Below are 23795 nucleotides of genomic sequence, written 5' to 3'. Positions count from 1 at the left end.
ATAGAGAAGGAAAATGTGGAATTAGGATTAAAAAGGCCAAGGAGGGGAAGATGAGGCAGTATTTTTAGCAAATATTGCATCAATAAATAACTTACTATATTAATGGTAAATTAATAGATACTGTGATGCAACAAAAGCTGAAATTTTGGTCTTAAAAGGTGTTCTTTGTTATTAGTAAGGCTTTGTATCATTGAAAATATTCATTGCTAAGTGACACATATGGGTATGTTCTGACACCACTCATAATTCAGGAATATTGTAGAAGGTTTAAAAAAGAACCACCACAAGGAATTTTGTCACAGTAGAGTTGTGTGTGTGTGTGTGTGTGTGTGTGTGTGTGTGTGGTGTGTTGGGGTGAAGGGGAGATGGCAACTAGAAATCATGCCAGATGATGAAAGCACAAAGTGTCAATTATTCAGAAAGAGAAAAAAGTCATTGGGGGCATTAGGTAATAAATATCCAAGCATAGTGGAGGTACCACCAAACCATCTATCTCCTGAGTCTTAAGTTAAAAATAAATCATTTTGTGATGGAGCTGGTTGTATTAAAATAGAATGGATGTGTGTGGACTATCTTCCAAATGTACTCAGAAATATTACAAATTGCCATGTAAATATAAGTTTGAAATCTTTCTTTTGGCAAAGGTGTAGATTTAGTCACTACTATGGCCCTTGTTTATGGGCTCGGACACGACTGAGCAGCTGAACTGAACTGAACTAATGGCCCTTGTTTGGCTTCCCAGGTCAGTGGTTAAAAGAATTTGCCTGCTGCTGCAGGAGACTCCAGTTCCATTCCTGGGTTGGGAAGATCCCCTGGAGAAGGAAATGGCAACCCACTCCAGTATTCTTGCCTGGGAAATCCCATGGACAAAGGAGCCTGGTGGACTGCAGTCCATGAGGTCACAGAGAGTCAGAAATGACTGAGCAACTGAGCACACATGTGACCCTTTTCATCTGAAAAAGTCTTTTGAAGTTTTCTGATTAACATAACCTGGATTGTGTGAGTTTGTGGGGATAGATACATATGTAGATATATATGTACGTATAAAGTTTTACTTACCTGAATAAATGTCTCAATTTTTTTTCCTAGACCATCAATAAAGTACTACTTCAGTATGCTGCAATTGTATCAAGTGATTTCAGTTCATACTGTGATAAGGAAAATGTGGTAAGAAAAAATGTCTCTATTCTCAAATAGTCCTCAATTGAGAACTGATATAAGTAAGCAAGGGAACCTGTTTTCTTTGTGTTTTCATATAGATGATAAAAATAGATATCTCAGGAGACTGTTAGAAAGCTTTCTAGTAGTCCTGAACTGGTATAAAATAGAATTCAGAGGAAGGTTGAGAGCATCTCAATGCCAGTCAGCTTGTGGTTTTCCATGACGATGAGTAAGACTCATAAAAACAGTTGAAAACCCACGTCATTGTAAACACTGGAGCTGGGACCTAGGGGTTAAAAAGTTCAGTGTTCACACCAAATAATGTAGTTTTGGCATCAATACCAAAATTAGTATAATTTATTCTTTTGGTTTTCAAATAAATTGAAAAGAATAAAGTAAGGAGTGATACTGATCTATACTCTGAATTATTAACTTATCCTCTTATTTTTTGGATGATTGACAAATGTTGATAACATCTAAGCCAATATTACAGATTAATGAAAGGAATAAAGAGAAGTGAGATAAACCAAAAGTAATTTGGAATATAATCAATGTTATTTTATGGTGGAAGGTAAAATCTTTCTATTCACCATAATAATTTTAGGAGAAACATGTTGGTAACATTATAAGAATTTTTTAAAACACTTAAAAATATTTTAAAAGTCAGTACTAGATTTTTCAAGATAAAAATCAGGGGTTATTTTCCTCTGTCAAAAAATCAGTTCCTACTATCCAGCAAATCTTAAAGAGAATTCTTGCTGAAAACTCATTGACCTCTTGCTGACAGCTCATTAAGATAAGTCAGCCCTAATGGTTCTTGAGTGTACCAGAAGATTCTTCTTTCCCTTAAGTGAAAATGCTGCCCAGAAATTTTATTGAAATGCCTGGATGTGTCAGCAGTGATTTCTAATTGCCATTGATTACAAATATTCTAATAGACAAGATAGAGTATTTATTTATTGAAAGCATCTAGTTATAATTAAATTTATAATACAACTGAAAAGTAATATGTTGAAAATCAAAACAGTGCCAGATAATTTCAGAAAAGATTCTGACTTCTTTGGTATCAAAAATGGAAGACTTTGAAAGGTAGCTATGAATTATCCAGGCCAATTCCTGTCATTCAGAAAGGAAAAATAGCTTTAAAAAGCCCCTGTAGATTTCTATTTTATGTTTTGACATTTATAGTGTATTTTATTTTTTAATATGAAAAATATAAATCAGCATTATATCATCCTCTATATTTTTCTTTATATTCTATACTTTTCAAAATGAAATTTTTATAAAGAAAGAAAATCATTGAAATATTATAGCACACAAGCTTACTTTTCTTTCCTTAATGCTTTTCTTTCCTAATTACTGATGTCTTGACCAGTCTTAGACTCTCATTTAAATGCCAAGTGTTATTTTAGCTTTTCCGCAAAAGGATATCAGTCAGCTACTTAGTTTAACCTGTCAGCTAAGAAAGATTGAAGAAGTGCTTTTGCACATTTGTGTGTGTGTCACTGTTGTTACAGATATAAATTTTTAAATGTCTTTAAATATCAAGAACATTGAAAGTTAATTTTTGTTTTCTCTGTATACTTACGACAATATTCCCATTTTATGTGCAAATAGCACTAGAAACTTTTAAAGAGAGACGCCTAAGAGATGACCGTGATATTTGCTTTCCCAGGGGCTCAGAATTAAAGATGACAGTTAAACAAAATATCTGTGGCAGAATAATTTTTTTTTTCCTTCTGTGACATTTTAAATTTGGAATGGGTCACACGTTTTTAATCCATTCTTCCACATTATAGCAAAGCAATATTATCTAAATCAGAATTACTTGATTTATTTTAAAAATCTTTTTCAATTCAGAAACATAATTTGGTGGGGTCTTAAAAAATACAACCAACTAGTGAAATCAGGTTAATGTTCCCTTTACTGTGGGTATTTTAGTTGTTTATTTGTTGTTCATTTACTTGAGAAGTAAGTAAAAGCTGTTCCCTGATTAAGGTAGTGTTGTGTAATTCAATTCTCAGTAGTGATTTGATAAACTGATTCAATAAAATTGAAATTTGAACATGTCAAGGTCAGCAGAACCTTAATCAAAGAAGAATGTCTCATATTTATTTTTATCTCCCTCTGGATAACTGCATCTCTTTTTTTATATGTAGCCTTACTCAGGTCAATAGCAGTCTATGCCAAGTGAGCCCAATTGTCTTTGTTCATTTTGCTTCTTAGTAGCTCTTTTCCATTGGAAATTATTTCATTAAGAAGGCCTGGAGTTGGTTTAATGTGTAAAACTAGAACTAAAGTCCTATTATGTGTGTCAAAAAAAGAGATATGCTTGAATGCTAATATCAAATAATCAGAGTCTACCCAGATAACTTAGAACCATGGAAAGCAGGATGATACAGCCTTACCCATAGAGTCTTCCTGCTTCTCATTAAAAGCTGTGCTCTTCCTTAGTTCTTTCCCCTCTGCAATGAAAAAGGAAAAAAAAAAAAAAAAACAATGACCCCGTCCCCTAGTGGATAAAGCTCTTTTGGTTCAGTTTGTTGACACTGGGTCAAGAATCTGAAATCCTGAAAATCTGATCATATATGCTACAGATAGGACTAGACTTGGATCCAGAGACTCTCAACTGGCAATTCAAATCAATTTGTAGAGTACTGTGATTCAGCTTACTGAACAGAATCTATAGGAGATAAATCTGTGTTGTAAAAATAAAATATTTAAGTGCCTGAAATTAAGAGAATAAGTTCTAAATTGTTTTTGTAAATTCAAGTTAGGATGTGGTCACTTTAAGAGTCAATTAGAAAGCTCTTCAAAGGTGTGTAATGTGGTTGAAACAATGATAAAATCTTTCCACTGATGAGCACTAACACCTTTCTGATGTCCTGGAAGTCCTTTGCAGGTTTCTCTCTGATTCATTATTGGCTCATTTCCCAGCACCTTGGAAGGCATATCCATTTTCCTTTCTTTGACTCGTTTCTTCCCCTGATATGCTGGTTCTTCAGAATCAGCATGTAGCAAATGTTAAGTTATTCCATAACTATGCTGAATTCTGTTATAAATTAATTTCAACCATTCTGAGGACACATCTAGCCCTTTCACAAAGCTTTACATCTTTATGTTATTGTTATATCTCTGCCTCCTTGAAAAGAAATCAAGGAACATTTTTAAAGCATGTATTATGTGTGAGGCTCTATGCAGCACTCTGGAAGAGAAAGCAGAAAAAGACACAGCAGTGCATACAGTGCTTTTAAGGTCAGCCGGCAAGACAGTCAAAAGCAACTCAGTTGTGAAGTTAAATAAAACAAATGTCAAGTGAGTGACAAAAGGATACAATCTGGGAAAATGAAGGCCCTAACCTGAATGATGGATGTGACTCAAACAGGAAAAGAGGTTCAAGCGAAAGGCCCACAAGCTAAGCCAAGCCACCAAGCCTGGAAAGCACAGGCGTTCGGTGGGGAAGAAGCCTCTTGGAGCTGCAAGTTCATCATAATATAGGAGAGGGAGATGAGAAGAAAAACATGGCTTGGAGCTGTATAACTAAGGGCCTTCAATACCAGAATGTGGACTTTAGTGATAGTAAGAATTTATTAAAGGTTTTTGAAAGGGTTGTTTTTGTTTGTTTTCATTTTTGAAACTTAGGTGATATTTTAGCTTTTGAAACAATGAAAACACCAGGATAGTTTAAACTAGTGTGTTTTTCTTAATGTAAATCTTTAAACAAAATCTGAATTTGGTTAATTTTGAAGTATAAAATGCCACATTGCTAAGAGTAAATCAATTCTAGTAATAAGTCTCCAATGGTTTACTAAGTACAATATTAAATCCCATTGCCCAAAATGGCTATATATTCCCTCTTCTATGATTAACTGTTTAAAAAGTATAATCTTAAAGTGGCATAATTGTTCTATTTGCCAAATAGAATAGGGTTTCAGTGATAGCTGTATATTATTACATTGAAGGCCAACCCATTCAGTAATTTAATGAATTTCTTGTTTTGTTTGTCTTATTTAAAGCCCTGTATATTGATGAACAATATTCAACAATTGCGGGTTCAGCTGGAAAAAATGTTTGAATCCATGGGAGGAAAAGAGGTAAGTATATCTGTATGCCTACAGTTGTTAAATATCTCCTTAGAGATCATTAGCAGCATATATTTCTTTGCCACAGAAAGTGACATAATCAAGTTTTTACATGGGTTCACTACAGAACAGGAAATGCTAATAATCTAAAATACTATTAACAGCTAAAGTGATCATTATCCACAACAGAATAATTCAGTAAATACAGCAGAAGTGTGACTAGGAGAAGGAAGATGGATCAATAACTTTTTGTAGTGTGTTTGTGTATATATATATTAGTCATATATGCACAATTAAATATATTTATGTATATGCTAATGATCTGTAAAGTTCCACCAGTGCAGATGCCTTTTACTGTTCTGTTCAATGTCAACTTAATACTGATTTTCTTCTGCAGTGTGCTTTGCAGCACTAGTGGTTTTTGATGTATCACTGGTTTATTTTTCACATCTCAAAAATCTGTGCCAAAACTGTGTTGTGTATTGTGTCTGTAATGTGTTGTGTCTTTGTCTAACATCTCTGACCTGCAATTCCATGAGCAGAAGAAGGAAGGAGAAAGATTCTTTTATGAGGTTTGTGATAGTAAGCATCTTATCCTTTACCTGGCTGTTTCCCCTCCAAATCCAAAGACCATTGCACTTCCTACTTGTTCTCATTTGCTTGTTTGGATCAGGCAGACCGTGAAACATTAGCTGAGCTGCCACAGTCTTGTATTTCACAAACCAACATGAACATCTGGGGGCTTGAGGGCTAGAGACGGTGCCGCAAGGGAAGGTCAAGCAGCTGGCACTCTCCCACCACCTACTCTGTAAATCAATCCCGAGGGCGGCTAGGATGAGGGGATATTTTTGTTTACAGTTTTATTTTCATGGTTCCTAATTATTGTGGTAAGTGCGTGAGATGTATGTAAAGCTAGGTTTGATTTCAAAGCCAAGGTCTCATTCATTTCTAAATTGATAAGGCTGAAGATGCTTTTTTTTGTTTGTTTTAAATTGGAGTAGAGTTGCTTTATGATGTTGTGTTAGCTTGTGCTATCCAGCAAAGTGATCCACTATACCTATACATATATAACCTCTTTTATGGAATTCTTTCCTGTTTAGGTCACCACAGAGCACTGAGTGAAGTTATATTGTAGGCTGTCATTGGTTACCTATTTTATACAGAATATCAATAGAGTGTATATGTCCATCCCAATCTCCCAATTTATTCAACTGCCCCCACTTCACACATGACGTTTGTTTTAATCCCTTAAAGACATGTATACATTTTCACCCCAATGTCTTTTTCATTATTCTCGAGCCTCAGTCTTTAGAGAAATGAACTATTTAGCATTCTACAAATAAGAAGCACCAGGATAGATGGATGAAGGTACAAAACTTCAAAAATGAACTTTTCTGAGCTATGCCACCACTGCCGTCTCAGTCTAGTTTATATAAAATAAGGCTTCATTCCCCAAAGTGTGGTAATGGTTTTTGCCTGGTTTGAGGGCATCAATCTCATTTTTAAAATTCTTTTGCTGAATCAGGTGAGCACTTGGGGCTCATAGCTGGAGATTCCCTTTTCAATTTAGTGATGTTTTACATTCAGACTTTAAGTCCACTTACTGTTTTGAAAAGTAGTGAAGAAAATACTGATTTTTTTTTTTTTGTGGGAAATTCTCTCTTGCTTTAGTGAATTTTAAAGACCAGAAATCATTTGAGGATAGAGTTATATTTGAAATGCCACATTTCCAGAAATTTCTCCTAATACTGCTACTATAGCATTACTATTTTGTGGTTGAACTCTGTGAGAGATATACTGCTGAGCTGAATGTTAACCAGACAAATTATGCCTGTATTTAAAGGAAACTGTGTGGGCCAAGCCACCTGCTAACCAAAAGAGCTGCAGGGCGGTTTGTTCACCAACCAAAATTGACTGCTTGTTTCAGATAAAATTGCCCATTTGAAATGTACAGGTTTTCGTGTGATAAATTGAGTTGCAGATCTGTGACTATATCACAGAACTGTATTGGAGAAAATGATGGAAGATGAGCTGAGCTGGGTGCCTTCTCCCTTTATAACTCTTGCAATGCCAATTGTTAAACTCCTCATGCAAAATTTCAAGTGAAAATCAATTAAACAAATTAAATGAATGTCTAGCTCCTAAAAATGGAATTTGTTAGAGGGACAGCATTGACCCTAGCTCCTTTCTTTTCCTAATTTAAATATTTTTTCTCCCTTCTCTCCCTCTCTTTACCCTCTTTCTATGTTCTTCTGTCTCCCTTTCTATGAAGTTTCTTTTCTCTTTTTCTTTTCTATTTTCATCTTGTGCTGCCAAGAAAAATCTTTAGGCAGGCCATGCCAGCTTTGTGTATGGGTTGAGGAAATGTGAGGAAGAAGCTTGACTTGAACCCAAGTCTGAGCGTAACAGGCAGCCTCCCAGAGAGAAAGTATCTATCTTAATACAGAATGATGTTAGAGTTGCTGATTGCTACAGTGAGCCTCCAGAACCTCAAAATAATAGAGTCCTTTCATTCTAGTTTTCTATATGGCAATATTTAAATGGTTCCTTAACTTGAGTCTTTCATTAAGATGAAAAAGGATTTTATTGAGAAAAACAAATTTGCCTTTTGATACTCAAAGTAGACACAGCACTTAATATAGGCATGTTTGGTGGCCTTTAATGAGAAGACAGTGTGTTTGTACTATTGCCAATTCCCAGTTGTTTCCTCACAGTGGGACTGGTTATAAAACCTCCACTATTTGCTAAGGAAAACTTTCTCAACTAGATTTTATCCTTCTTCTAAGAGTTTCTTGTTACTCTGTGCCCCACCATCTGTACTAGGCTGTGCACTTCTTGCTACAGAAAACTAATTAGCAAATGATTGCTTGTGCATTTTGCTCAAAATAGTTTTTGATGCCGTGTGTCCTTTAGTTGGCTTCTGACAATAGCGTGGCTGGCCTCTTGGACCACCTGTAAAGTGCCGGCCACTTGCAGGCCTGCTTGCATGACGCTGTAGCTCTCTGTCACTTTGACCCAACCACTGTTGGGGCAGTTACTCTTTCTTTGCAGGGTCAATCTCTTTTCCCCCTGAAAACAGAAAGAGTGTTTAAAACTTTTTTTTTTTTTTTTTTAATTCACTCTCTGCGTGGAGTCCAAGATGGAAACATTGCCTAATGCTGTGACAGTCTTGGGGGTCATGCTGTTGACACTAACTCCAAATACAGCCACTTGAGCAGTCCTACAGTAGCCTGTGGGTCCTGTTAGCACATTCTTTTCCAATGCCCTATTTAGAAAAAAGAATCAAAACAGAAGAGCAACTACTAAATTTCTGCTCTTCTAGTCTCTTCTAGTCTGCATACAAATTAAGAGATCATGCTTTGGCTTGATGACTCTCTGATTACTCTTGAAAATAGGAATTTTAAAAATTCACATAAACTATGAAGCAAACATATCCTTTAGGAATGAGGCCCAGAGTTGTTGTTTTTTTTTTTTTAAGTGCATCCCAGGTGATCTTTTATGTTCATACAGTTTTATGAATCACTATAGTAAAACAGATAAAATAACCAAACTCTGGTAGGGACTGATTTGAGCTAGAAGTTAAATCATTTACACCACAATTCCCGTATGGTATTACTTGTCCCTGTGTAACACTAACAGGAAAACAATCATCAAAATGCCAGTTAATAATTTTCATGTAGCCATTAACAATTGTTTTATCTTTCTCGGGCTTTCTTTCTGTAATAGTTCAAATAGCTCAAAAATAAAACAGATATATTTTTGTATATATCATTTTAATAGTTTAATTTTGTCATGAGTATAACTCAGCATATATCAATTGCAAATAAATACTTAGTCCTATATTCAATTTTTTGTAAAAACATATTGCTACAGTCTACAGAAGGGACTTAGTTGTAGTTGCTTGATCTGCAATCTAATTTGCACAAGTACATGAAAAAGAAAATCAGATAATCCCAAATTTAATTTCTTTCCAGAAAGTTATGAGATATTGGTTATTAACTTGCATTTTGGTAATTGGTTTAGAAGAATTATGACCATGCTGTGTAAGCAGAGGGTGCATTACTCCTTCACAATATTGCGATGATAAAATAATATTGAATAGTAGAATCTATAATTATTCATAGGCCTGCTATCCTATTAACTATACTTCAAGTTCTAGAAGTTAGCCATTATTAATACATTTAGGAGAAATGGAGGGCAGGTATTTACTTAGCTAAAATTTCTCATTCTGCTGACCACAGAGCAGACCAAGTAAGTGTTACAGCAACGTTATTGTTATTGATATGTCTCGGAAGGATTAAATCTCTTGCCTCATCTTACCTTGTTAAACTTTCCTGAACAGGGCTTGGAATCAGGGACATAATCCACCTATCCTAAAAATGTACATATTTTAATGAGCAATTTAATTATCTTTTGTTGCAGAGATGCAAACTATATTGTTCTTCATTTTTTAATGATGAATTCAATATGTCAGTTAGAAACTGAATCTGACTGTCTAAAAGTGAACACATGTAGGTGATTGAAATTCATTGTAAAACTTACTAGCCATACAGATGCAGCCTTCAGCTAAGCAACCTCTGATCAGAGAGGATAGAAATTGACTTCTGTTCTATTTCAATTAGCAAAGTTCTTTCATACTTTCTGGGCTACAGGGGTTGAAGACCACTGCTTTAAGGGAAATAATACTTCGTGCCAGTAGTTTTTGAACATTGGCAGGTACGAGAACTGCCCAGAGAGCTAATTATAACACACATTGCTGAATTCCACCCTAGACTATTCAACTCAGTAGTTCTGGAGTTGGGCCGCATGACTTATATTTCTAACAGATTCCCATGTGATGCTGATGGTACTGGTTAAGAGACCACATTTTAAGAATTAATGCTCTTTGCTTTTAGGATAGCTACCAGATACTTAGGAAATGGCTCAGAATACCGTTATGCCTTATCTGTGCCTGACTCCTAACCCACCTACTTAAAATATTTTGAGTTTTGAGAACACATTGGACTCAGTGTATTCGAACAGATCTTGATACAGCATGCAATAGGCAGTGAAGTATTTGGATTAAAAAATATAATAATCTCAAAATATAGAGATTATAAGACTGACTAACTTTCAGTCTTATACAAATATCCAGCATTTTTAAAACTCTGGACTTCTGTGCTTACATTTTATATATAATTTTATTAAAGGAGGTGTTATAGTTGTAAAGAGGCTAAAAACTTTATGTTCAGGTTTCTGATCTTGTCTCACCCTTTCTCAGTGTAAACAGATATAATGCTCTAGTTAATACGTTAAATGAGAAGACATCCATGATTTCTCTTTTCCAGAAGTACAAAATAAATTAGAAAATAAAATTATCAAAGTAGGTACTAGATGTCATTAGATAATAAAGTAGTCAATTTTAACTAGTCATATTATGTCTTCCTGTTAGTTCCAAATTATTTCATAAAGCAAATTTGCCAAGTTCATCCCATGTAATTGAAGTGTCTACTGGTGTCTGTTTTCTGTAGGATGACAGGAGTTGAGATAGGAAATAAAGATATTTAAATAACTGCTCTTGCTGTCAAGCATCTTCTAAGAAGGAGTGAGTCCATATAAAACAACAGTCAGAGCAGAGCTCCCTGTTGGACTCAGTGAAAGGGATTCTTAGAAGACAAATGCCTCCTGTTCTGCCTGAACCACTTTAAGTACCTCTTACCCTTGGGGCTGACTGCCTCATGAAAAACAGAGATAAGAGCTTGCTGAACATGAAGAAGAATGTACTCCTTGATTAATTCATTCATCAAATTATTGATTTGCTGAACACCTATTATGAGCTGTATATTTTTACTAGACTACAGAGGTAATAATAATTAATAAAATGTAGACTCCCACCCTCAGAAAACTTTGAATTTATTAGGGAAGTCAGAACAATTAAAAAGATAAGGTTTATTAGGGGAATCCCCCTTTCTAAACTTGCAAATACATGTTTCAAAGGAGAGTTGTAATTGTTACATCTTCAGTTCAGCTCAGTCCTGTCTGACTCTTTGCGACCCCATGAATCGCAGCACTCCAGCCCTCCCTGTCCATCAAACACTCCCGGAGTTTACTCAAACTCATGCCCATCGAGTCGGTGATGCCATCCAGCCATCTCATCCTCTGTCGTTCCCTTCTCCTCCTGCCCCCAACCCCTCCCAGCATCAGGGTCTTTTCCAATGGATCAACTCTTCACATGAGGTGGCCAAAGTACTGGAGTTTCAGCTTCAGCGTCAGTCCTTCCAATGAACACCCAGGACTGATCTCCTTTAGGATGGACTGGTTGGATCTCCTTGCAGTCCAAGGGACTCTCAAGAGTTTTCTCCCACACCACAGTTCAAAAGCATCAATTCTTCGGTGCTCAGCTTTCTTCACAGTCCAACTCTCACATCGATACATGATCACTGGAAAAACCATAGCCTTGACCAGATGGACCTTTGTTGGCAAAGTAATGTCTCTGCTTTTTAATATGCTATCTAGGTTGGTCATAACTTTCCTACCAAGGAGTAAGCATCTTTTAATTTCATGTTACATCTTATCCCACAGTAATTCAAAGGATCAACTCAAACTAGCTTATTATTGTGTAAATAAAACTCAAAGGTGAGATGTATTTGGCTGAATTCAGTAAAAGTAAGCAAGTATTTCTAGCTTCAAGAGTAGAAAACTTGAATTTTAAGTGCTGGCCCTTTATTTTGGCAGCCTGAAGATACTACCTGGTTTCTTTCTCCTCCTAACCACTCTGCAATTAGAGTTAATAAATTAGAATTAATAGAAAACTAAGAGAATGATGAGGGCCAAAAGGGCAAATCACTTGAGGTGATTTAATAAATATGATTGATTCTAGCACTACTACTACATAAAGTTCAGCTAACTGCTAAGCTGGCAATATTAAGGAAAGGTGCTCCCTTGGAGGCTGAGAGGCTTCTGGGTGGAAGATCCATGTCAAAATAAAATCCAGACCCAAGCAGTTTCTTCTTGTTAACCTCATTTCCCAGCTCATTCTCCAGACAGCACAGGGTCACCCCCATGCTACTGAGCATCTTTTTAACTAAACTTCCTCTGAACTTTAAGAAAACTTCAGGGGAGAGAATGCAAGCCATAGCCAGAAGGGAGAGAAACAGAATTTTACTTTAACTGCCATTTTCTATAATAGACCCATTTTATTGTCCTATTGAGGATCCCTTGCAATTGTTTATGACTGCATCAACGAGCCATACATCAATGCAGAAACTTAGTAAAACTTTACTTCTCTAATCCAGCCAATTGTCCTTCTTCTACTTGGCAGAGTGGCCGTCAGGCACCTCATGCAGATGGCTCCCTGAAGGTATTCTGTTGACTCTGACAGGTCCTCAGCTCAGTTGATTGAACAGCCTCTATTCACACTGCTGAAGAGTGGCGAGATTCAGTAATGTGAACAACTGAAAGGCAAAGACGGAGTGAGACAGAGCAAAGAGTGTTTACAGAAAAAAATCTGAACGTAAAGTTTGTGTCTCATTTCTTCTATTCCTGACACCCCTACTCTGTCCTGATTCATAGTCAGCCAATAGGTAGAGCTAATAAGCCCCATATTCCTTCCTAGTCAGGTTATTGTGCTTGCTTGTCTTTTTAATGACCACAGTCAGAGAATTTCTTAAAAGAATATCGTTTCTTAGATTGCTTTTTCATCCTCCTGTGGCCCCCAAATCTGTCAAGTGAATGACACATCATCTAGACCTTGATTATCCTCATTCGTAAGAAAGAAATAACTGGACTATAGAATTTCTGAGGTTCATTCTAGCCTAACAATGTGTAATTATAAGGAAGAGAACCTTGTTAGCAACCCGTAGAGTATAAGGTTAATGTATGTATCGTAGGTGAAAAGGAGAAAAAAAAAGTTTTAAAGACAAGAATGTCATGTCTCTCATATAAGACTTGAAGTTATTTTTAAAAGTTCAGATAAATAGAAATAGAAAAAAATAACAATTTGCCATATTTCATTAACTCAAATCTATATTGAATGAACTATACAAGATGAGGCATTTTTTCCCTTCAGTTGTCTAGTCTGAAGAACCTAACTTAACATATCTCAAAGATATTTAGTTGGTTTGAAACACAGTGACAGTTGGTTTTACTGCGTACTCTTCTTAATTAGGATGTGAGACAGCTACTGCTGTTCTTCCACTTTTTGAAAGCACGAAGTTAGGAGCATGAATTTATATAAATGATACCTCTAGCATAACAGTTCGTTCACATCTGAGTGGCACAAAAATGTCATAGTCTATTTCTGAAAACAATCTTATAAGTTCTTGGGGAGGTTCTCTCACAAGAGGAATAAAAAAAGAAAGTAAAGACAGAGTTGCATTGGTAGATCTAGGGCATAATTTTTTTTTGCAATGGAGGAACCATGTGTTCTTTATTTCTGACAACATACCATAGTATCCATGCCGAATGCTATAGCTCTAGAAAGTGATTTAGAGCATTTCAAGGAGAGTAATTTCCTGCTGAATTCACTAGGGAATTTTCACTGATTTCTCAATCATCTATTTTCAGTTGACCTAGGTAGTTTAGGATGGATAAATTCTGGTCAAGTAGAAGGACTGGAGAAAAGTGATATTTTCAAAATAAAAGAAATAGCAAGAGTCCAGATAAGGCTGTAAGAAATTCCTTGAAGCACTTGCCTGGTTGAAAGTCAGTAGAGGGGTCAGCAGGTGCCATGATCAGATTTTGGCTTTATTAAAACAACTCTAGGAACAGTTAGGAGGATGGAGTAGAAGTGAGAAAACAGCAAATAGAACCTGGAGATGATTGCAGCATAGCTTGGATGAGAAAAATTCTGCATCAGAAAATGAAGAGGATAGGGCAGATGGAGAAAACATTTCATAAATGTTATCAGTCATATTTGATATTCAAGTAAATATGGAAGGAAGAAAGCAGAGGAGAGTCAAAGATGGCTCTTCAGAATTCTGCCTTAAACAATTGCATGCTATCAATCAAATCAGAGGCAATAAGAAGGGAAACTAAGGTTGGTTGGGCAGGTAACAAGTTCTCTTTTTGATAGGTTGAGCTTGAAGTTATCAAAGTGGAAAAGGTTAACAGGAGAGAATATACTCAGGCATCCTGTTACAGCTGTTGGTGATGGTTTGGAGATCATTAGCACAGAGATGGGAGTTGAAACCATAGGCATAAATGTGATGGCTCAAGAAGGGAATATAGAGTGGAAAAAAGAGGACTAGGAAGGAAAAATTGAAGTCATTAATATATAATGAATATACAGAAGAAGTGAAGTCAACCAAAGAGATAGACAAATAGGCAGAAAAATAGGAAATCTAGGAGAAGGTAGTCTCTGGAGAAACAAGGAAATAAAGAGGTTGAAAGAGAGTAAACAACAGTGTGAATGTAGTTTGAGTAGGATAAATAAAGTCACTGGTCTTAGCAAGAAAGAGATCATTGGTGATATGTGAATATTTCAGTGGAGTATCCAGAGCCAAACCACACTATAAAGGATTAATAAGTATTTAAGAGATAAAAAGAGACTTAATTTTACACTTATGGTGTGCAGTTTGAAGGTCAAGAAAAGAAAAAGATACTAGCTAGATGTCAATGAGAAAGTAGTTACAAATAAGTTGGGCTTTTCTTTTATAATTTGTTTACCTTTTATGTTAATATAAATGCTATTTAAGTATGATTTATACATTGGAATAATAAAAATAATAATGGAAAAATGGAAGATAGACCAGGATATTTGATGGAAACAAAATGCAAAAAAAGAAACTCAAGTTGAATAACATTCTACATTTCCTTTTTTTTATAGAAATAATGGTGAAGTTCACATTTACTGAAGGATTTTCTGCAAAAAATCTTGACAAGGGTGTGACACCCACAAGACTAATGACCAGATTTTGAACACTGTAAAGATAAGGGCCAGGGGACCTTCCTAATCTACATTTCTTTCAATGAGCAAATAATAGAACCCTAATGCTGATGAACTGAACGTAAGAAAGGGCAGTTTAGCAGCTTCTACAAAAGAGAAAGGAAATGACATAGTAATAAACACTGTGGAAAAGGAATAAAATTTCCACTAAAGACCCTTAACTTCTTTACAGGAAGCCTTTATTTTTCAGTAGTTTGTACTGAACTATCTAAAGAATTTAAATTCAACTTTCCAACCCACTAGTTGTACCTTTAGTAAGAACTTAATGGTTGGTTTAACAATTACTGTTACAAGAGGTTGAAATAACATACAGTCCTATTAGGTCCCTTAGGGAAAGAATTTATGCTGGAAAAAGAAAATCTAGTGGGGATATGGTAACCATATTTTTGGAACCAAGAAAATATCAGGATATAATCTGGCATGGTCTGGCAATGACTCAAACACTTGAATTTAGGACTAACTTGGTAGCTCTAGAACATGTGGTTGCTAAGGAACGAAAGATTTCAAATGCAAAAGTATTCTGTTAATAAGTCAGTGCAAAGCATCAATCTAAGAAAGAGCACTTTGCATATCACAGTTACCTTTGAAGGCATTTTTTCATGCTTCTTGCTGCCCAGGTAGTAGTGAAGTTTGCATTTACTGAAGGATTTTCTGCAAAAAAAAATTCTTGAAGAGGATATGACACCCACAAGACTAATGGCCAGACTCTTTGATACTGTAAAAATAAAGACCAGTAAACTCTTAGGCTTCCAGGGACAGATACCCAGAAGAGCAAGTTAAGTCAGGTAGAGTTTAGTGGAAGAGAGAGATTTATAGAACAGTTAAAGGGGAATGTTGTATAGACAGTGATAATGCAGAACACAATTAGTGCACAAACGAAAGTCACTGACTGCCTGGGGTTAGTGACACATGGGGTCAGATTTGCAAAAGAAGGTGATAAGCAAATTGTCTTTTAAAGAAAAGTGGAAGTGAGACTTGAGGACAAAGAACTTCAAAGATAACCTTGCCTACTAGCTATCTCTTCTGGAGAAGTCATTAATATCACCACAGCTCAATGCTATAAATAATCTCAGTGGTGTGAAAACTCAGATACTACATAAGCATGACCATGGTTCACTCAGACCTTTAAAACCACGCTTTATCTGGCCTAAATTTTGGAATTCCCCAACTTTTCAAAGTGTGGATAAAATCTGTTGTGAAAGTTGTACTATAAATTCAGATTTTGACCCAGTATTCTTAAATTTTCATGGAGTATGTTCCTCTTTACATGGAGTCACTTAATATTTTATTTCATTGCCAGCCAAGGTATTCACGTACACCTGCTAATACAGTTTATAATTTTAAAAAATTTTAACTGTGGCTTTTGAATGCTTAAAATTTATTTTTTTTGTTTCTCTTTTTGATTTTAATAATTCTAGATGACAATATAAAAATGTGCAAATTGTTTTTTGATGTTATATTCCTTATGGAACTAGGTTAAGTTTTAAACATTTATTAAAAAAAAAATTAGGTAGCTTTTTATCTTTCCAAAGTGGCCAGTAATTTGTAAAATATGCTATGGGGAATTTAGGCAATAAATAATCAATATATAATAAATTAATATATATAAGAAATTGCTATTTCTTATAAAATTTAGAGAGTTTGTAGGAGTAAGGAAAATTTTCTCAATTCAGACACAAACAAATGCAGAAAAACTCAAGAACTGGTAAATTTGCTGGCCAAAAAGATTGTTTTATAATTAGGTGAGTATGATATTTATACCCATTATTATTACAAAAGATCTTCAATTTACATAATGGCCTCAAAATTACTGTTTGTAGTTAGTGGTTTACTGGTGTGCTTTAAATAAATACCAAAATACTTAACTAAAACCAAACTTTTTCTTTTTTTTTTTTTCCTGTTTATATGACAGAGGCATTCTGGCTTCACCCACTTAAAAACTCATGCATCTCTCAGGAAATGAAAACTGTCAGCCAATGTTTAAATTGCTATAGTTTGACAGTTTCAGATTTTCAAGTAATAACCAATTACTTGCTAGGCAATTTCCACTCCCCAAATACCTAAGGTAGACTAAGATGATTCATAGGAAAATAGATCATTTCACCCAACTGAACTATTTAACCATTTTTGTATGACTTTAAAGTCATCTATGGCTGATTTATATCAATGTATGACAAAAAAAAAAAAAAAGTCATTATATTAACAGGTAACTCAATGTGTATATCAAACTAATATGAGAACAAAATATACACTTTAAATAAGAAGCAGCCCAATTTCCTGAAGAAAACCATGCTGTTGAAGGTGGCAGTTCTGTGGGGGAGGGCAGAACAACCACCTATCCCCCCAGCAAGATTTACCAAGGAGTGGGGGACCTGGAGAAAATTCTTTGGGAGGTCTTCTCTCATTTTCTGTTGGTGAACATTTTTATCCAAGTGAAGCTGGGTTAAAACTGATAGGATAATAGCAAAAACACATGATTCAAAAAAATAATCAGCTTTCATTGTTCCTAGGATTGGGGTGAACAATCCACATATGTTTTCTTGGCTAAGGGTTGGGAAATACAGTTTATTACACTAATTGTGTTTAAATGCATATCAATGTCAGAGCTTTATAAAAATAGGCAATATCTATTTTTTTTCTGAATTACTGCCTTGCTACTGGTTATAGCTGAATGGAACTCCCAAAGTATGAGGCTTAGGGTTATTTATTGTAAGTTTCCAACTTCTAGAGAAATCTGTATGTGTTAAGCTTGCTCATGCATGTGTGGATAATCTCTAATGACAGAGGCAGGAAATGATATAGACCAGAAGAACAGCATTGACTTAGGGGCAGAAACTAACTAATGCTAAAATCACCTAGATTTGAGTGAAAATTGACATCAAGGATTGGTTTGATATAAACAGTAAAGTATCAGATTTTAAATGGAATATTTGGTTTCTATTTTGTTTTTAGTCATGTAAGTATAACATAGAGCAATGCAGCTGCTGAGGTGTATAGATAATACTTCTTCCTAATAGTTTCTTAGTATTAGAAAAGTTTCTTGGAGGACTGTAGGATTTATGATCAGTGTATTCTATTAGGGACAATTTTTGATCCTGGGTTAGCTTCCATGAGTTTAAATTGATTTGTGTCATACAATGTATTTGGTGTTCTTAGGTTCTTTTATTTATAGTAAGTCCTTCTTTCATTTGCTCTACTTCGAAAGGTTGTCTTTATCCTAAACTCCTCTCTTCAGCGATAGACCAACTTGAGCAAGAACTATAGGTACTAATGGTAGGAAACTGAATTTCTGAAGACTCAAATGAAGATTGGTTTAAATTTCAAAGAATATTCTAGGTTTCCCTTTACATGAATTTCTATCAGCTAGATACAATACATCTGTTATATGTCATTCTATTTTGACAACTAGCTTGCAAAAATATAATTAAAAAAGGATACAATTTTCTAAAATGCTAGTAAAGTTTGTGTTCATCCATCACTTTAATTATAAAAAATTCTGCCACATTAACAGTTTGGTGTTTTGTTTGTGTTTACTTATAGTGTAAGTTATTTTCTAATATCGATTAATATTATTTTAGAACTGAAATCAGATAAAAAGAATTTGGCTTTTACATTGTAAGAATAAGCTTAATATGTCATCTTGATTTAATTATTTTTTACCCTCACCCCACACAAAAGAAAAACTTAAAAAAATATATATATATATATATTATATATATATATAATAAAATGGGAAACTTGAATCTTGAATTCTGAGTTAAAAATTGGCATCTAGGAAGAAAAGTTAGGCCTGTCACCTATAGAGAAACACACTGGAGCAATAGGATAATTGTTTATTACTTTTAATTCTGTACTTGAAAAAATATGAAAACTCCTTCAACTAAGCACAACATAATGTACAAAAATTAATTTTTAGCAATTTAAAAAATTTTTCAATGGTTCTATTTATTTACAGGGATATTACAGATGAAAATGTTTTCAAGAAACACACATGTTCAACTAACATATGACCAGTTTTCTAAGTCATGAAATTATCATGTTCTGTAATATATTTTGTCATGCCTTGCATCCCACTGCTATAACCAACAAAGGCTTTGCTCTATAGCTCTTTTTTGTATGCATGCTATGCATTTTAATCAGTTTTTTATAGTAAAACTTTTAATTTAATTAGAATTTCTAAATTTTGCATTTGATTTCAAAGATTAAAGAAGAAAAAAGGATATGTATGCCATATTGTTTGAAGTTTACCTTATAATAAGCAAAAATACATCATGCTTCTAAGAAATAAAAGCCATGCTTTCTCAGAACTCCAAAGTAATATTGTTTATGATCTCTTTGCAGTTAGATCCTGAAGCTAGTACTGTTCTAAAAGAACTTCAGGTTAAACTCAGTGGGGTTCTGGATGAGCTCAGTGTCACTTACGGTGAAAGGTAAGTGGCCTAAGTAGTTACTATCCAAGTGTATTATAATCATGTTTTCAGTGCTGTCTTTCTCCTCTGACTGTCTAAATCCATTTAACTTTAAGACTCAGTTTAAGCATCACCACCCCTGGAAAATCTTTCATGACCCTGCAATTTTATAGTGATGTCTTGCTGTTTGCTCCCCAGAACTCTGAGTATCCTGCAGTTAGGAGCACTTACAACACTACGCTCTAAGTTCTCATTCACTGGCCTGTTTTCCTCTCATTACTGTATGTTTCTTAAGGGCAGAAATGACATTTCATTCCTCTTTGAAATTCTAGTTTTTAGAGGTTAGCAACTGGCTGGCAAAGGAATAGAGGAAGGAAGAAAGGCAGGGAGAAAATCTTTACATGCATGACAGGGATGAGTTGTATTCATGCCATACATATCAGTGTGGTTCCAAAGAACTGAACTCTTAACCCCATAAATGAATTAAGACAGCCTGCTATGTTTTAGGCTTTAGAAATGTTAATGCAATTAGCTCATGGGAAACTACTAACACATCTATGTTATGTCTTTTTTTTCCCATTAATTAAGTTTGCTTATTAATGGTGTGGTTCTCAAAGAATGAGAAGTTCATTCTATATAAACTTCATTTTGGTCTTATAGGAAAAAGCCATCATCTCATCAGCAAATGTTAAAATAGGAAATTAATCTCTTATCAGTCATATCAATTGCAATATTTTCTCCCAATCAGTAAGTTGTGTTTTCATTTTGTTGATGGTTTCTTTTGCTGGGCAGAAGATTTTAAGTTTAATTAGGTCTCATTTGTTTATTTTTGCTTTTATCCTTTACTTCAGGAGACAGATCCAAAAAATACCACTGTGATAGTGTTCTGTCTTTCCTTTCCTCTAGGAGATTTATACATAGTACACTGTTTTGGGGTCTTTAATCCATTTTGAGTTTATTTTTGCATATGGTGTTAGAGAATGTTCTAATTTCATTCTTTTGCATGTAGCTGTCCAGTTTTCCCAGCATGATCTGTTGAAGAGACTTGTTTATTCTTGACTCATTTGTCATAGATTAATTGACCATAAGTGCATGAGTTTATTACTGGGCTTTCTGTCCTATTCCATTGACCTCTGTGTCTGTTTTCATGCCAGTACCATATTGTTTTGATTACTGTAGTATTTTAATATAGTCTGTAGCATAGTCAAAAGTCAGGGAGCATGGTTCCTCCAGCTCTGTTCTTCTTTCTCAAGATTACTTTGGCTATTTGAGAGCTTTTGTGTTCCCATACAAATTTCAATTTTTCTTTGTTTCAGTAGTGTGAAAAATGTCATTGTTAATTTGATAGGGATTGCATTGAATCTTTAGATTGCCTCAGGTAGTATAGTCATTTGAACAATACTGATTCTTCCAATATAAGAATATAGTATATCTTTGCATTTATTTGTGTGATTTTCAATTTTATTTCATCAGTATCTTACAGTTTTTGAAGTACAGGTCTTTTGCCTTCTTGAGTAGGTTCGTTCTTTGGCTGGTTTGTTTGTTTTCTTGAATATAATGGTAAATCAAACACATCTTTGAAGAAGTTCATTACTTTCATACAGAATTTGCTTTAAGTATTAGTTCAATAAATATTGACTTGTTATTTTAACCTATGACTTCAGTTCTCAAATAAGATTGAAATTTATGCTTGAGACGGCTAGCTATCTCTTTGGAGTCTAGTCATGACTTATTTGTGTATTTTGGAAAGACACATGCTTAATAGACATCTACTGATTAGTTTTGCCACTCTTAAATCAGAAAGACTAAAAAGAAGAAGACACAAAATATCATACTTTTTCTCAAATGTAGGAATGAAACAAAGTAAACTCTTGTGCTTGGACTCCTCTTCAGTGTCAGAGGTGTGTTCTTCATCTTCAGGGAGAGCCCCTTCACAGTTTAGATGCTGAGCCAGATGCAGTCTTGATGTATTGAGCTTTTAGGCTTCCCTTATAAAAAGATTATCATATTCTGTTGCCATGGATTTATCTCCCACACTACCAATCAAGTCTGTATCTCACACTCAGGGTGGGTAGGAAGTCCATAATGATCAGTCTGATCATGCAGTAGAGTCAAACTGGATAATTTCAGTCTGAATCCACCTTTCTTTTAGTGTAAATTAGTGGTTGCAAGTTTTAAAATTAAGTGCATAATTAATTGCCCCAAATCCATTTCATGTGCTGTTATTAAAACCCACAATTAAATTATTCTACTCTATGTAGCTGGCAGGATGATTTTTCAGGAAAGCCAGGGCAAAGCCAAACCAAACATCTGAAGCCTGAGTCTCTGGGTTATAATACACACATAGGAAAACCACCTGGGAACTGAGACTGAGTGAGATAAAACTTCAGTGATATCTTAATGATGTTTGTAATGACTTCTAAACCTTTGCCACTCAGATTTCTGCTTACACACATATTTTGCAGTTTAGTTCTTTGGTTTATTCAGTTCAGTTCAGTTCAGTCGCTCAGTCATGTCTGACTCTTTGCGACCCCATGAACTGCAGCACGCCAGGCCTCCCTGTTCATCACCAACTCCCGGAGTCCACCCAAACCCATGTCCATCGAGTCGGTGATGCCATCCAACCATCTCATCCTCTGTCGTCCCCTTCTCTTCCTGCCCCCAATCCCTCCCAGCATCAGGGTCTTTCCCAATGGGTCAGCTCTTCACATCAGGTGGCCAAAGTATTGGAGTTTCAGCTTCAACATCAGTCCTTCTAATGAACACCCAGGACTGATCTCCTTTAGGATGGACTGGTTGGATCTCCTTGCAGTCCAAGGGAGTCTCAAGAGTCTTCTCCAACACCTTCTTTTAATCTTTGGTACCAGTGGCTAGCTGGATTAAACAAATTTTAAAGATCAGGAACATTTCATAGGAATTCTGTGTGTGTTCTGTGGCTTCTCAAGTGCTCATAGAGTCTGTCATTATCTGGTACTGTGCGTGTGTGTGTGTGTGTGCACGTGCACAGTCGCTTCAGTGGTGTCCAACACTTTGGACTATAGCCCGCCAGGCTCTTCGGTCCATGGGATTCTCCAGGCAAGAATATTGGAGTGGGTTGCCATGCTCTTCTCCAGGAGACCTTCTCAACCCAGGGTTTGAACCAGTGTCTTCTGCATCACAGGTGGATTCTTTACTACTAAGCCACCCGAAGCCCTACTGATTAATAAAAACTTTTCAAGCAGAAAATGGATAGAAAAAAGACTCTTTAGGTGACTTTACCAAAAGTTGATAGAGACAAAAGATTTTCAGGTCAGATGCTAGTGTTGATTCAGCCTGGATTAATGGTAGGGTAGAAGAGCATTCTCTCTTATTCTCTGGTAATCCTTCCTCCATATGTCTGATCCCACACAGAGCTGTCTTCTGGTGGGTGTTTACCATATGGGTCTGTTGTAGGAGCCTGTTTGTACATTTTTGGATCATGAGTATCATACCTTCTGCTCAAGCCTCCACCTCAATTCACTTATTTAAGAATCAGTTCTAAGAAAGTAGCTATTTCAGAGGTGCTTAATACTACAGTCAGAAGGATCACTGATGAGCTAGTGGTAAATCAACCAGGTCAAATGTTTTCCAACATGATTTACCTTTCCTATATAATTGCTCCAAGTACCTACCACTACTTCTTGTTGCTGTTCAGTCACTAAGTCATGTTCAACTCTTTGCAACCTCATGGACTACAACACACCAGGCTCCTCTGTCCTCCACTATCTCCCAGAGTTTGCCCAGGTTCATGTCCATTGAGTCAGTGATGCAATCTAACCATCTTATCCTCTGCCACCGCTTTCTCTATTTCCTTCAATCTTTCTCATCCTCAGGGTCTTTTCCAATGGGTCAGCTCTTTGCATCAGGTGGCCAAAGTATTGAAGCTTCAGCATCAGTCCTTCCAATGAATATTCAGGGTTGATTTCCTTTAGGATTGACTGGTTGGATCTCCTTAAAGTTCAAGGGACTCTCAAGAGTCTTCTCCAGCGCCACAATCTGAAAGCATTAATTCTTTGGTGTTCAGTCTACTTTCTCATCATGCACGATTACTGGAAAACCATAGCGTTAGACCATGTGGACCTTTGTTGGCAAAGAAATGTCTCTGCTTTTTAATATGCTGTCTAGGTCTGCCATAGCTTTTCTCCCAAGGAGCAAGTGTATTTTAATTTCATGGCTGCAGTCACTGTCCACAGTGATTTT

The 23795-nt window shown here is 35.6% G+C and overlaps 1 protein-coding gene across 5 annotated transcripts in view; it reads left to right on the top strand.

The window, feature by feature from the left end:
• Positions 1-23795, top strand: part of UNC13C (unc-13 homolog C) — a 646481-nt gene that overhangs the window by 535239 nt on the left and 87447 nt on the right. For all 5 annotated transcript variants that reach the window (XM_043471933.1, XM_043471936.1, XM_043471934.1 and 2 more), the window contains 3 exons: positions 1090-1167; positions 5178-5255; positions 19510-19598. In XM_043471933.1, coding sequence (XP_043327868.1) covers positions 1090-1167; positions 5178-5255; positions 19510-19598 — 245 coding nt within the window. The remainder of the gene's footprint in view (positions 1-1089; positions 1168-5177; positions 5256-19509; positions 19599-23795) is intronic.

This window comes from Cervus canadensis, chromosome 6 (assembly GCF_019320065.1).
Source record: "Cervus canadensis isolate Bull #8, Minnesota chromosome 6, ASM1932006v1, whole genome shotgun sequence".
Lineage (NCBI taxonomy): Eukaryota > Metazoa > Chordata > Mammalia > Artiodactyla > Cervidae > Cervus > Cervus canadensis.
Note: the sequence above shows the minus strand (reverse complement) of the source record. Positions and strands in the feature narration are given on the sequence as shown.